This window comes from Cynocephalus volans, chromosome 3 (genome assembly GCF_027409185.1).
Source record: "Cynocephalus volans isolate mCynVol1 chromosome 3, mCynVol1.pri, whole genome shotgun sequence".
NCBI classification, from domain to species: domain Eukaryota; kingdom Metazoa; phylum Chordata; class Mammalia; order Dermoptera; family Cynocephalidae; genus Cynocephalus; species Cynocephalus volans.
Window position 1 is genome coordinate 93,987,127 of NC_084462.1, and position 15,163 is coordinate 94,002,289.

Consider the following 15,163-nt stretch of genomic DNA (forward strand, 5'->3'; position numbering starts at 1 on the left):
GTGTGGTAATGAGAAAGAGTGGTGAAGGGGCCAGAAATGTTTGCAATTTTAAATAGGGTGGCCAGGGTAGGCTTTATCGAGAAGATGAGACTTAAGCAAAGATTTGAAAGAAGTGAGGGAGCTAGCCATTGGTATCTGACAGAAGAGTCTTGTAGGCAGAGAGGATAGCTAGTACAAAATTCCTAAAGTAGCAGTATGTCTGGTACATTAAAGAAATGGCTGGAGCCCATTGTGGCTGGAGCAGAGGAGTGAGAAAGGAATAGGAGATGAGATCAGAGAGATATAGGGGCCAGATCACATAGAGTCTTATAGGCATTGTTAGGACTTTGGCTTTTAATTTGGGTAAAATGGGGAACATCTGCAGGCTTTTGAGCAAAGGAGTAATATTATTTGAGTTAGATTTTTACAGGATCCCTTTGCTGCTATGTTGAGAATAGATTGTAGGGGTTGTAAAGATTAAAATGGGAAGCCAGTTGGGGAACTTGCAGTAATCTGAGTGATCACTGAGGTAACAGACCAGAGTGATGACAGTGGAGATGGAGAGAATCTGAGGGATTCTAGATGCACAGTATTTTAAAGGTAGAGCCAACCTGATTTCCTGCCTGGTCAAATGAGGAGCAAGAGAGAAAGAGAGTAAATAATGACTCTGAAGAGAAAAAAAAAAAATGTACAAAAACCCCCCACAAAACCTATAGCAGAGAAGAAGCAGATTGTGAAGCAACCAGGGATGGGAGGTAGACATTTTTCATATTATTTTATTTTGTAAATTTGACTTTGGGATCAGATAAATATTTTACATAAGTATAAAACAACATTAAATCAAAATGACCGATCTGACAAAGACTTTTTCCAGAATATATCTTTTCAAATTACCTACAAATCAATAAAGAGAGACAACCCAACTATAAAGTGGACAAACAATTTGAGTGTATTTTCACAACAGAAGATATGTAAATGGCCAAAAAGTACTTGAAAAAGTGCTTAACATTATTAGTCCTAGGGAAATGCAAATTAAAACCACATTTCAATACCACTTAACATCCACAAAATACAAATATTAAAAGACTGATAACACCAAATGTTGGCAAGGATGTGGAACAAATAGAACTCTCATATACTGCTAATGGTGGTATAAAATGTTATAACCACTTTAGAAAAGTATTTGGAAGTTCCTTATAAAGTTAAGCAAACATCTACCTTATGACCCAGCAGTTCCACTCCTAGAAATTTACTCAAGAAAAATGAACACACGTATGTCCACAAAAAGACTTGTGATGGTTGTTTATAGCAACTTTATTCATAAATAGCTCAAAACTGGAAACAATCCAAATGTCCCTCAATAGGAGAGTGGATAAGCAAATATAGTACCTTCATGCAATAGAATGCTACTGGTGATAAAAAGAAACAAGCTACAAATAAACACAACAACATAGATGAAACTAGAAAACATGATGCTGAACAAAAGAAAACAGACATAAGGTTAGGAGGGGTCTTCAAAAAGTTCATGGGAGGATTCATATTATTTTTAAATTCTATTTCTCCATGAACTTTTTAAAGTATCCTCATATTGTGTTAGTTGGGTCTCCTGAGAAGCAGATATTAAGACACAATTAGATGTGAAAGGGATTTATTGGGGGATGTGTTAGTTGCATGTTGCATTGAAACAAGCTACCCCCAAATTTAGCAGCTTAAAATAATGAATGTTTATGATCTCACATGGTTTTTAAGCATCTGAAATCCAGGAGTAGCTCAGTCCGGTGGTTTTGGCTTAAGGTTTCTCATGAGGTTGCAGTCAAGATGTTGGTTGGGGTTGCAGTAATCTGAAGGCTTGACTAAGCTGGAGGATGTGCTTCAAGATGGCTCACTCACATGAATGCTGGTAGGAAGTCTCAGCTCCTCAGCATGTAGGCCTCTTCATAGGTCTGTTCAAATATCCTCATGACATGACAGCTGGCTTTTCTCAGAATAAGTGATCCAAGAAAGAGCAAGGAGGGAGCCACAATACTTTTTTATGACATAGTGTTGGAAGTTGGACACCATCATTTCTGCCTTATTCTATCATTAGAAATAAGTCACTAAATTCAGTCCACTCTTAAGAGGAGAGAAATTGGCTCTACCTTTTGAAGGGAGTGTCAAAGAATTAATAGACATATTATACACCACCACAGGGAGGAATCAGGAGAAGGCAAAAAGAGCCTTCAGACTAAGATGCTGGTCTGACGTTTGTAGAAGGAAAGAGCGAAGGGAAGGAGGATTGGAAAGTGCTGTAGATTGGATGCCCCCCCTCCAACTTCACTGAGGCTTAATCCCCACCATAACTGTTGAGGGTAGGAAATCCTATTATGGTAATTGAAAGGTAGGGCCTTGGGGAGGTGATTAGATTATAGGACCATGCCCTAGTGAAATGGATTTATAATGGTGGTCAGGGGCATGGTTCTGAGGGCTTTACAAAAAGAGCACATGAGAAGTTTGCTCTGCTCTGCCATTTTCTGCCATGTGAGACCCCATGGTCACTGTTGCCACCACCAAGGCCTTCGCCAAATGTGATCCCTGGACTCTGGACTTCCCAGCCTCTGAAACTGTAAGCAATAAATTTTGTTTTCTTTATATGTCACTGAGTTTCAGGCATTTTGTTATAAGCAACAGAAATAGATTGATGCAGAAAGGAAGAGTCTTGTCCTTCAGCATGGTTCCAAGAAAGGTTTGGTCAGGCCAATGAAGAATCCTCCATCCAAAGGCACCTGTTGAAGGAATCTTATATCTCACAGTAATGGGCCTACCTTTATATTCCTGCTCTTCTCAGGCATTAGCTGGGGTCAGCCTGTGGGAAGTATGACTTAGGCAAATGTGGTGATAGATCCAGAGGGGCAGCAGGTGAGGCCATTGGTCAATTATGCTCTCCAAAAGCAAATATTAGAGATGCACTTTCATGGTTCCCACAGTATGTACTGCATGAATACATTTATATGAAATTCTAGAGTGTGCAAAACTAATCTACAGTGACAGGAAGAAAATAAGTGGTTGCCTGGGGCTGGGAATTGATTGCAAAGGGGAACAATGGAACTATTTGGGGCAATGAAAATGTTCTATATTTGACTGGGGTGGTAGCTATGTGCACACACACATGCACGTGCACATGCATACACACCCATATATATACACATTTGTTGAACTCATCAAACTGCAATTTAAATGGGTACTTTTTATTGTACATAAATGATATATAAAGTTGACTAAAACTGCAATGAGATACTGCTTCACACTGACAATACCAAATGTTAGTGAGAATGTGGAGCACCTGAAACTCTCATATGTTAGCGGGAGTACAAAATGATACAACCATTTTAGAAAACTGGCAGTTTCTTATAAAGTGAAACAAGCATCTATCATGTGACTCACAGTTCCATTCCTAGTTATCTACTCAAGAGAAATGAAAACATATGTTCACAAGAAGAATTGTTCATCAGTGTTCATAGCAGCTTTATTTATAATAGTCCAAAACAATCCAAATATTCAGAAACAGAATTGATAAAACAAACTGTGGTGCATGTATATAATGGAATACTACTGGGCAATAAAAAAAATGAACTACAAAAATTTTAAAATAAGAATGAACTACAGATACATGAGCAGCATGCAAATGTCATGTTGAGGAAAAGAAGCTGGACACAAAAGACTACATACTGTATAATTCCATTTATATAAAAATTTAGAACAGATAATCTATGGTGATACAAATTACAATATGGTTGCCTTGGGGAGTGGAGATTGACCAGAAATGACCATGAAAAGCTCTCGGAGTGATGAACATGTCCTACATGTTGATAGATAAGTAAGTTTCATGGAAATATACATTTTTCAAAACTTTATCAAATTACACAATTAAGAGCTGTGCATTTCACTGTATTAAAATTTTACCTCATTAAAAAATAATCAAACTGAAACAGTCACTAAAAATCAAAAACAAAATGAAATAAATTAACCTAATTGTATATTAAGTTGGTAGAATTATTATTTTAAATGACCTTAAAATACAGTAATTTAACTGTACATTTTTAATGGGATGTATCCTGAGGGAAAAAAATCAACTGCAAGAAAATGTTAAGTTGTTTCCATCAGTCATCTTATTAGTAATAATATTAATTTTTTCCTGAAACTATTATATATAGTAGAATAAAACAAATAAATTGTGTTAATGTTATTAGGAACCAAGATGCTGATTATAACCGAAAGACATACAAATATAAAATCAAAGATGTTGGTGGATGGACTTAGAGAAAACTATATTAAGTGAAATAAGCCAGACACAGAAAGAGAAATACCACATGTTCTAACTTATTTGTGAGAGCTAATAAAAATAAATAAATAAATAAATATACAAACAAATTAACAGGGGAGGTGGGAAGAAGACTCAACAATCACAACAATTCCTTGAACTTATTAAAACAACTTGTTAAGTGAACAGATATGATGTTGATGGGGGGAGAGGGAGAAGGGAAAAAGAGTTGGGAAAGGGACACAAAAATCAACTACATTGTATACTGATAAATTAAAATTTAAAAAAATCAAAGATGTTGGTTAAAATCCCTGAAATCCTAAAAACTAATTGGAAAAAGCCAAACAATGAGCAATCTATTAGCAATCAGTAAGCATTCTAACCATCCAGACTGTGGTCTCTACCATTTTCTACTAAAATAAACATGAATTTCTTACAGAGACACCTGATTCCAGATCTGGGTCAGGAAATATACAAGATGAACCTGGAACATCTTGTTATACCAGGAAGCAAGGAAGCTATCAAAGACTACTAGAATCATGTCAAAAGGACCCTGCAGCTAACCTGAAAGGACTTCCACAAGCCAAAGATGGGACAATATGCATCTCAAAATGAACAATAACTGGAGTAACTGCAATAATAATAAACAATTACAAATAACAAATGGATTGAAACACACCAGATATGTTAAAATTCATGAGTTCATAATTATAATAAAAACAGAAATGTCATTGGTCATCTTTGGAGTATGCTAGAAAATCAACTTGTTATTTTGAAAACTGGTAAATAAAGGGAAAGTATCAAACATTTATCATGCATTTCCTTAAGCAATCAAATACTCGATGAGGGGAAAGTTCTTCTTTATGGAATTCCAGCTAATAAATGAAGATAGTATGTTAAAATTCAAATATCACCATTTTGCAGCTGCCGGTGGAATAATGCATCTAGACAATAAATATCAATGACTACTAACCTATCAAGTAAAATGGTGTCAACATTTGAACCTGTTAATCAATTTTAGCAAAACAAAAATACATTCAATAGGATGTTATGAAATAGGATGAGATGCAGTAAGATATACATGATACTACTTATGATGTATTCTTGCCAAAAAACAAACAAAAAAAAGTAACTTGAATCTGAATAAACTTTTATATCTAACTGCCCATTTATAGTAAACACAAGGGACAAAAAAATATGTTAAATGACACTATAGAGATGCAATCAGAAAAATCCACAATGTAAATTTTGCAGAACGAATGACCTGTTTTCATCAACAAATAAGTACATTGCAGGAAATAAAAAAGAGGGGAAAATTACTGATTAAAAGAGACTTAAGTATCATCTAAATGCATGCATAAATTTCATTTGGAATTGTAAAAAAAAATGAGACAATTGGAAAAGTTTGAATACTAGATATTTGATAACATGAAGAAATTACTGTTAATTTTCTTTGGATGTGTTAATAATGTTTTTATGTTTAAAAGATTCTATATTTCAGACACACGTACAAGTATTTATAAATGAAATTTTGTGATGTCTGAGATTTGCTTGTAAATAACATTTGGGAGAAGTGTGTAGGGATATAGATGAAATAAGATTGGCCATTTGTTGATAATTGTTGAAGTTGAATGATAAGTTCATGCGTTATTTTAAAATTTTTCTATTTAAAAATAGAATTTCTTCAAGCTTTTTGTTATAAGCAATTGGAAGGATGAAATTAACATCAGCTGAGATGAGGAAGGCTACAGGTGGAGCAGGTTTGGTAGAAAAGATGAGTTCAATTTTAAGCATGCTCAGTTTGAGAAGTCAATTGGACATCCAAGTGGAGACAATGAATAGTGGTTAGATATATAAGTTTGGGATTTGGAAGAAAGGTATGAGCTGAAGATATAATGTTGGGAGTCATTGGCATATAGATGGTATTTACAGCAATGAGACTGGATGATGTAAAGAAAGGAGCAAGAGTAAATAGAACTTGGAATATAGTAAGAACTCAATAAGTGTTCATTATAACCACATGACTAAAATTCTTTCTTTTGACTTATTTCTCAAAATTCCTACAGCACTTTTTATTGTATCTTATAGTTATTTTTATACATGTTTTATCTACTCTATATATTGTGTTTTCCTTGAAGACAGGAACTAGTTCTTCATCTTTATACACTATTCCCTCTCCACCACCACCATGGAGCTAAAGAATGTCTTGCATTTAAATGAACTGAAATTAATAAATGAACTTGAGTTTGTGAAGAAATTTTTGGTCAGGGCTATGGGTTTTCTGACTTGCTCTGGCTTTGGTTTCATAAGACTCCCTTTGTGATGAGCTTATATGTGAGGAGGGCCAAGATGTGTTGTTGCTGTTGTTTCCACTAGTTAGCATACTAGCTCTGTACAGCCCAGATCAGCCTTTGAGACTCAACATTACCTAAGACACTACAGGAGGGAGATGGGTGAGGTGCCTCAAGGTAGAGTGATGGGGCAATAACAACATGGGGAGTAGGATCCAAAACTAGGCTCTGTATATTCTAGGCTCAGCCTAGAATATAAAAGTTTCCTTCTCCCCATTGGGACTTAGGAGTTTAGGATTAGCTGGTTTTTTGTCTCATTTTTAATCTGCAAAATGAACTACCATCCTGGCTCTAATTACTGGCAGTTTCCAAAGGTCCTAAGAATATTCTTTCTCTCGTCCTCATCTTATTCCTATGTTGAGTGCAAGTTAACTTTTCCTGTACTTTTGCTTAGTACCAAGCCTGCCCAGCTCCAATCTTGGATAATTTGGTGCTAGTCTCTCTTTTTTCTTTTTCTTATATAACCGCAGTATAACTATTCAAACAGGGAAATAACATTGAATCAATATTACATAATCTATAGACCTTATTCAAACATCATCAGTGCTCCCATTAGAGTCATTTATAGAAGAAGGAAAACCAAATTCTTGTCCAGGATTCAATTCTGGATCACATGTTGCATTTAATGGTCTTGTCTTTGTAGTCTTCTCAAGTCTGGTACAGTTCCTCAGTTTTTCTTTGTCATTCTTAATCTCAGTCTCTCTCTCTCTCCCCTCTTTCTCTCTGAAGAATATGGGCATCCATCAATTTTGGTTTATCTTATGCTTCCTCATGATCAGATTCAGGTTATGCATTTTCAGCAGAAATACAATTAATATGATGTTGTATCCTTCTCAGTGTGTTATATCAAATGACACATTTTGTCCCCTTACTGGTGACATTACTTGGGATCACTTGGTTGAGTTGGTGAATATCAAGTTTCTTCACTGCAAATTTACCACTTTTCTCTTTGTAACTATTTAATGTACTTTAGGGAGATACTTTGAGACCATGTAAATACAGTACCCTCTTTTTCACCACATTATGAGTTTTAGCATCAATGATATTTATTTTGAATCATCTTTATTGTAAGATGTAACACACATGAAATGAATAAAATATAAAGGTATACATTTATGAATTATAAATAGTACACATATGTAATGCCCCTGGTAATAAAAATAGAACATTTCCAAGTATGGCACTTGCCTCTTAATGAATTACAACCCCTCTGTCCTCTCTAAAGTTAACCACTTCTGAGTCTATTGCAATTTTGACATTAAGCAAATTTTTAATGATATATGTATGCATCTTTAAATATTAAAATTTAGTTTTGTCTTATTGAAAAAATTTTATTGTAGTAAAATTCACATAAAATAAACTTTGTCATTATAACCATTTTTAGGTGCACCGTTCAGTGCCTTTTTTTTTTTTTTTTTTTTTGGCAGCTGGCTGTTTTGGGGATCCAAACCCATGACATTGATCTTATAAGGCTGCACTGTAATCAGTGGCATTAAATACATTCACATCATATGCAATCATCACAACCATTCATCTCCAGAACTTTTTCATCTTCTTGAAATGAAGCTTTGTAGCTCATTAAACAATAACTCCTCATTCCTCCCTCCTCACATTCTACTTTCTGTCTGTACAAATTTAATTATTCTAGGTATGTCATATAAGAGGAATTGGAATCATACAATATTTGTTCTTTTGTGTCTGGATTATTTCACTTAACATAGTGTTTGCAAGGTTCTTCTGTGTTATAGCATGTTGGTACTGGCTTCCAGGAAGTTAGGGATTAGATTGAAAGCTGAGGTGGAGGAGGAGAACCAGGAACTCCAGAGTCACAGGATGAGAATTTTGAGGAGGGAATCAGCAATGGCATCAACACTACAGAGGTCAGATAATGAGGTAGTTTGACAAGAAAATTTCAGAATCAGTCGTTAAACATTTTTAGAGTAACTACTTTGTGCCTGGAATGGTGCTAGGTATTAGATTTATGGAGGTTGAAGCCAGATTGCAACAGGGTTATGGAGTTACTAGTATGGAGAAAGTGAAATTTGGAAGGGAAGGCAAGAAGAAAGGCTGAGAGCTTGATAGAGAAGTAGAGTGGAGGGGACATGCTAGTAGGATGTAAAGATCTGAATTCCTCTAGGGCCGGCCTGTGGCTCACTTGGGAGAGCATGGTGCTGACACCACCAAGTCAAGGGTTAAGATCCCCTTACTGGTCATCTTTTAAAAAAAGGATCTGAATTCTTCTGTAAGAGGGAAGAACCAGGAAAGGGGGAATGGCAGCCTCCACCAATATTCAAATAAGCAAAGATTCCGGGTTTTTCCCCTCTTCATATCACAACTTTCTGTTTCTATCTTTCTGTATCCAGGTAAGTGGCTTCTGGTAGGATTGAGCTCTTTGGGCTGAATATTTAAAAAGGTGGAAGGGAGAAAAACTGCAGCTAATAGTGCAGTCAAAATCGTGCTTGGTTGTCACTTTGCCCGCCACAGATTTGTCACCCCACTTCCCCTGGGTGATGGAGATGCAAAGGATTACTCAAAGCCCATCTCTTCTGAACAGTGAGAGACCCCAAAGTGGTTAATCTCCTGCTGGAACCCTCAAGTGAGAGGCATCCCTTCCTTGGGAAATTAACCCCGAATTGGGGTTCTCTTCCTGCATTTATTTTCCAGGCCAGGAAGTTACAGGAAGAGAACATAGGTGGGGTTATAGTTTAACAATATAAGCTGGTAGCTTTCCATGAAACAAGCCAGATGACATTCCAGTAAGGCAATTAAGCGGTCCTATCAACCCAAGCTTGATCTTAGCAAACATTCCTTCTTACAGCAATTTCTCAGTATCTTTACATAACAATCAGTAACCTGTCTATCCTTGAGCCAGCAACCTTGCTGTGCCACACATCTTTATCTTACACCAGAGACTTTATAGCCTGAGGAAAATTTCTAGTCCTTCACAAGATCAATATTTGAAACTGCAAGGCTTTGGAAAACCAGGCCCTGTGAAGTACATTTGCTTTAAGAATCCTCTACATCTGTGGTTCCAGTATATGAGATATTTAGAATAAGCAAATTCAAAGAGACAAAGTAGTAGGTTGTTGCCAGGGGCTTGGGGTAAAGGGGAATGGGGAGTTAATGTTTAGTGGATACAGAGTTTTAGTTTGGGAAGATGAAAAAGTTCCAAAAATGGGTGATGGTGATGGTTGTACAACAGTGTGAATGTACTTAATGCCACTAAACTGTACATTTATTTATTTATTTATTTATTTATTTTTTCTTAAAAAGATGACCGGTAAGGGGATCTTAACCCTTGACTTGGCGTTGTCAGCACCACCCTCAGTCAGTGAGCGAACCGGCCATCCCTATATAGAGATCCGAACCTGTGACCTTGTTGTTATCAACACCACACTCTCCCGAGTGAGCCATGGGCCGGCCCTAAACTGTACATTTAAAAATGGCTAAAATAGGCCATGGCTATTTTAGCCCGGCCTGTGGCTCACTCAGGAGAGTGTGGTGCTGATAACACCAAGGCCACGGGTTCGGATCCCATATAGAGATGGCCGGTTAGCTCACTGGGTGAGCGTGGTGCTGACAACACCAAGTCAAGGGTTAAGATCCCCTTACCAGTCATCTTTTAAAAAAAATAATAAATAAATAAATAAATAATAAAAAATAAAAATGGCTAAAATAGTAAATTTTATGTTATGTATATTTTAGCAGAATAAAAAATAAATCAACAGGAGCAATGTGGCAAAATGTTAACAAAGTGTGAATCTAGGTGAAGGGTTTATGAGAGATTATTACACTATTTTTTAAATTAAACTCTTCTTACAACTTTTCTGTTGCTCTGAAATTTTTTCAAAATAAAAAGTTTACTTAAGAAAATTAACAGGAGCAAGTTTTGTAAAGATGAGATATACACCAATCAGGATTGCTTCTACTTCAGGGACTGCAAGTATCTATAAGTGTGTCAGCCTAGAGTTAGAGCTGAATAGAGTGTCACAGGCAATTACCATGAGCAATTTTGTTTTCATATTTTAATTATACCATTGCCTCTTTATTGACTTAACTCTTTTGTAAGGATGTGGAGTTGACAACTTTTTGGTTTCTCCTGTGTTTTCTTTACATTATTTTAATTATTATGAATTCCTAGAACATTAGGGACCCCATATTCAGTATTCAAATAGAAATACATTCTAAAACAAAAAAGCTTTGTATCAACTGTTTTGCAGTTTGTCACTGCTCCTCCTCAATCATGGATATAAAACCTCTGCAGTTATGCAGACTGGGTTCAAATTCTCTTTCTCTTACCAGCTCTGAGACATTGTGCAAAGTATTTCCTCTCTCTAAGCCTTAGTTTGCCCATCTATAACCCATAGAGTTATAAGGCTATTAGGTGAGATGATCAATGTAAAACAATACAGTACCTGTCACATAGTAAAAATGTTAATACATGTTATTAATTAATTATACCATGTTATATGACTGGACATGATTATATAGGTCGAAGTGCAACAGAAGGTAGTCTAGGGGTCAGAATCAATTATAGATTAACTATAAGTCTGCATATAATACTTTAATATTGCAACTTGAAAGGGACATATAATTGTTTTCCTATCAATTAAATTCAGTACTTATCAGATCCTCTGTACAGTTCTCTATCACTGAGCTCTAAAACTGTGAGTTTCCAGGGGAAAACCAAGAAGCAAATTTAAAGATTGGTGAAGGAGGATTAAAGTGGCCCGGGTTCTTTTGCTTAGAGTAGTCTGTGAGGAGACCTCAGATAAAGACTAACAAACTAAGTCATCTAGCACTTATATTTGTTGTTTGATTGGTTGAAATTTATTATGGAATTATAAGACCAAGTGAGATGATCACAACTTAATGAGAATCTGCCCAGATTTTAAATATACCAGTTAAAGATAATATGAGAGGAAATGGTAATAATGTGTAGAATAAAAGATCTAGGTTAAATAATTAGAAGAAAAATTTCTGACGATGAGTTTTGTTAAGGTTTAAAGCAAGTTAACATAGGGTCTGATGGAATTTTCTTCACTGGGAGGACTTTAGAAGTAGATTAGATTTCTCTCTGTCCTAGGTAGTTTAAATAAAGATGTACCTGTAGATATGCATATGTGCCGATGGTCCTTTGCAGCCTAAGCATCAATAAAGCCCTTTGGTTCACCTAGCTGCAATCAGTCACAACATTAGTAGGTAACCATTCTCCCTGTATTTTCTCATCTTTCTGGATAATTTAATGATTAATTTAATTGTCATGCTGCTTAACAAGGAATTCACAGTTTTTCTTCACAGTTTTTTTTTTTTTTTTGAGACTTATTGAGTAATTGGAATGGCTCAGGCTCATTTATTTATCTATTTTTAGTCATATTTATTGAGGTTCAACTTACCCTTTTTATTTTTATGAATTTTGACAAACACGTACAGTTGTTTGTCAAATAATGAAGACCTGTTTATTTATATCTTGTTTGGGGAGGAAGAAATGCAATAGTAGGTTGAAGACAATAAGATAGTGATTTTCGGGGAATTTTTTATGGGAATCAGGGTCATTATTTGCCTATAAGAGGACCTGATTGTTTGTGCCCTCTCAAATTGAGCAGATGAACTCACTTTGTCCAGTTAGTATAGTTAATATTGATCTGACCTGGTCCTTTTAGGATTACATTTATTTGGTTACTGATCTTCTGTAGCATTAAGAATGGAGAAAGAGAGGAGTCAATTATAAATGATTTGAAGATTAAGAAGTGAGATGTGCCTCTGTGTAGTCCATTTCATTTTTGCCCTACTAATAAAACATTCTGGGAATCCTAATTATATTCTAGTTATAGCAATAATAGATTCTAGATTTTTTTTAGGACAGTTTCCTTTCAAAGTGTCTTTTTGTTTCCATAAGTAACATAGACTCAAACAACATGCTTTGATTTTTGTTTTGGAAAATATTACCACTGTAATTTATAGCAGCAGGGAGATTGGAAGGAAGCTCCATTTCAGTTTAGCCCATATTGGGTGTTGAATTGGGCATTTACAGAAATGGAGAATCATGGTTAGGCTGAGCCTAAATAATTCTGAGCCTGGGGTAGAGAGAGAAAACTGTCTCCTATTGAATATCTACTATGTATATGCTTGGCACTGTGCTAGGTACTTTCCCTACTGACAGCTGCTCTGGCTGGAATTCTATTCCACATCCAACTGCCGTTTAGACTAAAAAAACAAAAAATCAAATACACATGCCTCATGGGGCCTAGTTCATTAATACTTGTCACAGCTGCCACTCCCCTTATAAGGCCCTGGCACCATAATTAGGATAATAGAATCTCAGGGCTTGAAGGGATCTTTGAGGTCATCTAGTTAAAAGGGGCGGCAGCTGTTCTCTTCACCACGGAGTTTGAGAATCACGGTGCTCAATTGTCTCAATGGGGGGTGCAAAACATGTCCGGGGCTGTAGTCTCCATAGGCTGCAATTCCATAAAAGATAGGGCAATGATAAACAAATGTAAAGCTTGAAATACATTCCAGGCTGGAAAGGGCAATGGGAAGAAATATAGCTTACTGGAGCCTTCAGACAATGTAAAACAAAACAACAACAAATAAAAACTGTCAGAGGTGTAACATGAGGCCCTTGAATTAAGGTAGAGGTCCGCAATAGGGATCCTGATTGACACAGTAAACCCCAAAGAGTCTTCTTTCCCACTTCCGTTTCACCAGCTCCGAAGTACTAGCCATCCTCAATCCTTTTCTTCTTTCCTCTTTTATTAGAAAGCCAGGAAACTCTTCTTTTCCGTGGAAGAGAGGAAGGGAAGGGGCCTTACAGTTCATGAACTATAGAAAGCAGGTAGAGATTTTCAAATGTCTGAATAGTGGTAAATACAATCGTCCTGGAGGCAGGAGAATATATTTCACGCTCTCCCAAGGTCCCTTCGGTTCAAGGATACTGTCATTCTCTGGCTGTACTAGGAGGTGGGCCTGCAACGTCCATGCTGCCATGGAAACGCGCCGCCTTGTTCCTTTTTCTAACGTGGGGCGGGGCACTCCGCCTCAGCTACCTATCATCCACAGGATTTCTTGAGTGGCGGGCAGCAGAAACGAATGGGCGATCAGATACTGAGTGACGCGACGGAAAAAGGGGGAGTTCGCGGCCGGTGGCGGCGGTGGCGACAGCGGCGACCTGGGGATCGAGCTGGAGGGACCTGGGGACCGTGCAGAGACCTCTAGCTTGGGCGCGAGGGACCTCCCGCCGGGATGCCTGGTACTGTTTGGAGAGAAATGGGGGCGCGGCCGGCTCAGAGGGCTTGAGTTTCGGCTCTGAGGGGATAGCTGACCGGAGGGGGCGGGGTGGCAAGCATGGCGGCGGTGACGGGGAATGGGTTGGAGGGCCCTGAGGAGGGGGTGGGGAAGCAGTAGCTAGGAAGGCTGAGTGGTCGTGGGGAAGCGTGAAGGGCTGTGGGATTCTGGCGGACAGAGATTACAAAGCAGTCTTTTGGGGGGCGGTGGACGCGCCAGAAGGACGTAGGGAGAATTGTGGGGGGATGGAAAAAGGGGCGGGGAGAAAAGAGGTTAGGAAGGAGGGGAAAGGCTGTCTACGGAAAGGTGATGAAAACGAAGAGGGAGGGAGGGATAGGTAGGCTTATTGCAAATGATGAGGAGACGGGGGTTTGTGAGGTAAAATAGGAAAGTGCTTGCAGCAATTATAAATATAATGTTCTAGTTGAACGAGCACTGGACTGGTCCTCGTTCCCAGCTTATGTACTTCCGCCCATTATTTAGGCTTAGACTGCGGTGAGGAAAGCTAGTAGGTTACACAGAACTGGTCTTTTGTTATTCCATTCCAGGGGAGCAGATGGACCCTACTGGAAGTCAGTTGGATTCAGATTTCTCTCAGCAAGATACTCCTTGCCTGATAATTGAAGATTCCCAGCCTGAAAGCCAGGTTCTAGAAGATGATTCTGGTTCTCACTTTGGTATACTATCTCGACACCTTCCTAATCTACAGACGCACAAAGAGAACCCTGTGTTGGTGAGTGATAACTTGTTTGAAAATGATTGAGCAGATTTTTTTTTTTTTCCTAACGTAGACCAACCAGCAAACATAAGTATTTAGGAGATCACTGTCTTTTGGATAAAGTTGTTTGGAAAAATAAAATTAACATATTCACAAAAAGTGTGTCTCATTTTGGACTATTTCATTTTTAGTGGGGATATTATGTATGTTTATTTTCTAGGATGTGGTGTCCAATCCTGAACAAACAGCTGGAGAAGAACAAGGAGACAGTAATAGTGGGATCAACGAACATTTGAAGGAAAACAAGGCTGCAGGTGAGGTGTTTAAAGCTATCAGTCCCCTTTGCATTTTTTGGATGTTCTTGTTGGAGCTGGATGGATTTAAATATCATGTGGTTGTGGTGAATGTATGTAAGGAAGTCTAGTGCTGTATGTGGTGCATAACAGGCATCAAAAGTTGATGTTCTGATGTAACTGATTAGATTGGCATTGTCTATATTCCTGAATTTGTATTTAAGTTTGATGGTAAGTG

The 15,163-nt window shown here is 37.5% G+C and overlaps 2 protein-coding genes across 4 annotated transcripts in view; both read left to right on the forward strand.

Moving 5' to 3' along the window:
- PPIP5K1 (diphosphoinositol pentakisphosphate kinase 1) overlaps positions 1-5,218 on the forward strand; it is a 76,633-nt gene extending 71,415 nt beyond the window's left edge. The window contains exon 33 of the transcript XR_010023004.1: positions 4,716-5,218. The gene's annotated coding sequence lies outside the window, so the exon portion shown is untranslated. The remainder of the gene's footprint in view (positions 1-4,715) is intronic.
- An 8,556-nt stretch (positions 5,219-13,774) lies between these two features.
- TP53BP1 (tumor protein p53 binding protein 1) overlaps positions 13,775-15,163 on the forward strand; it is a 65,794-nt gene continuing 64,405 nt past the window's right edge. For all 3 annotated transcript variants that reach the window (XM_063091745.1, XM_063091747.1, XM_063091746.1), the window contains exons 1-3: positions 13,775-13,879; positions 14,463-14,647; positions 14,853-14,946. In XM_063091745.1, the coding sequence (XP_062947815.1) occupies positions 13,873-13,879; positions 14,463-14,647; positions 14,853-14,946 (286 nt within the window). In that variant the 5' untranslated portion in view covers positions 13,775-13,872. The remainder of the gene's footprint in view (positions 13,880-14,462; positions 14,648-14,852; positions 14,947-15,163) is intronic.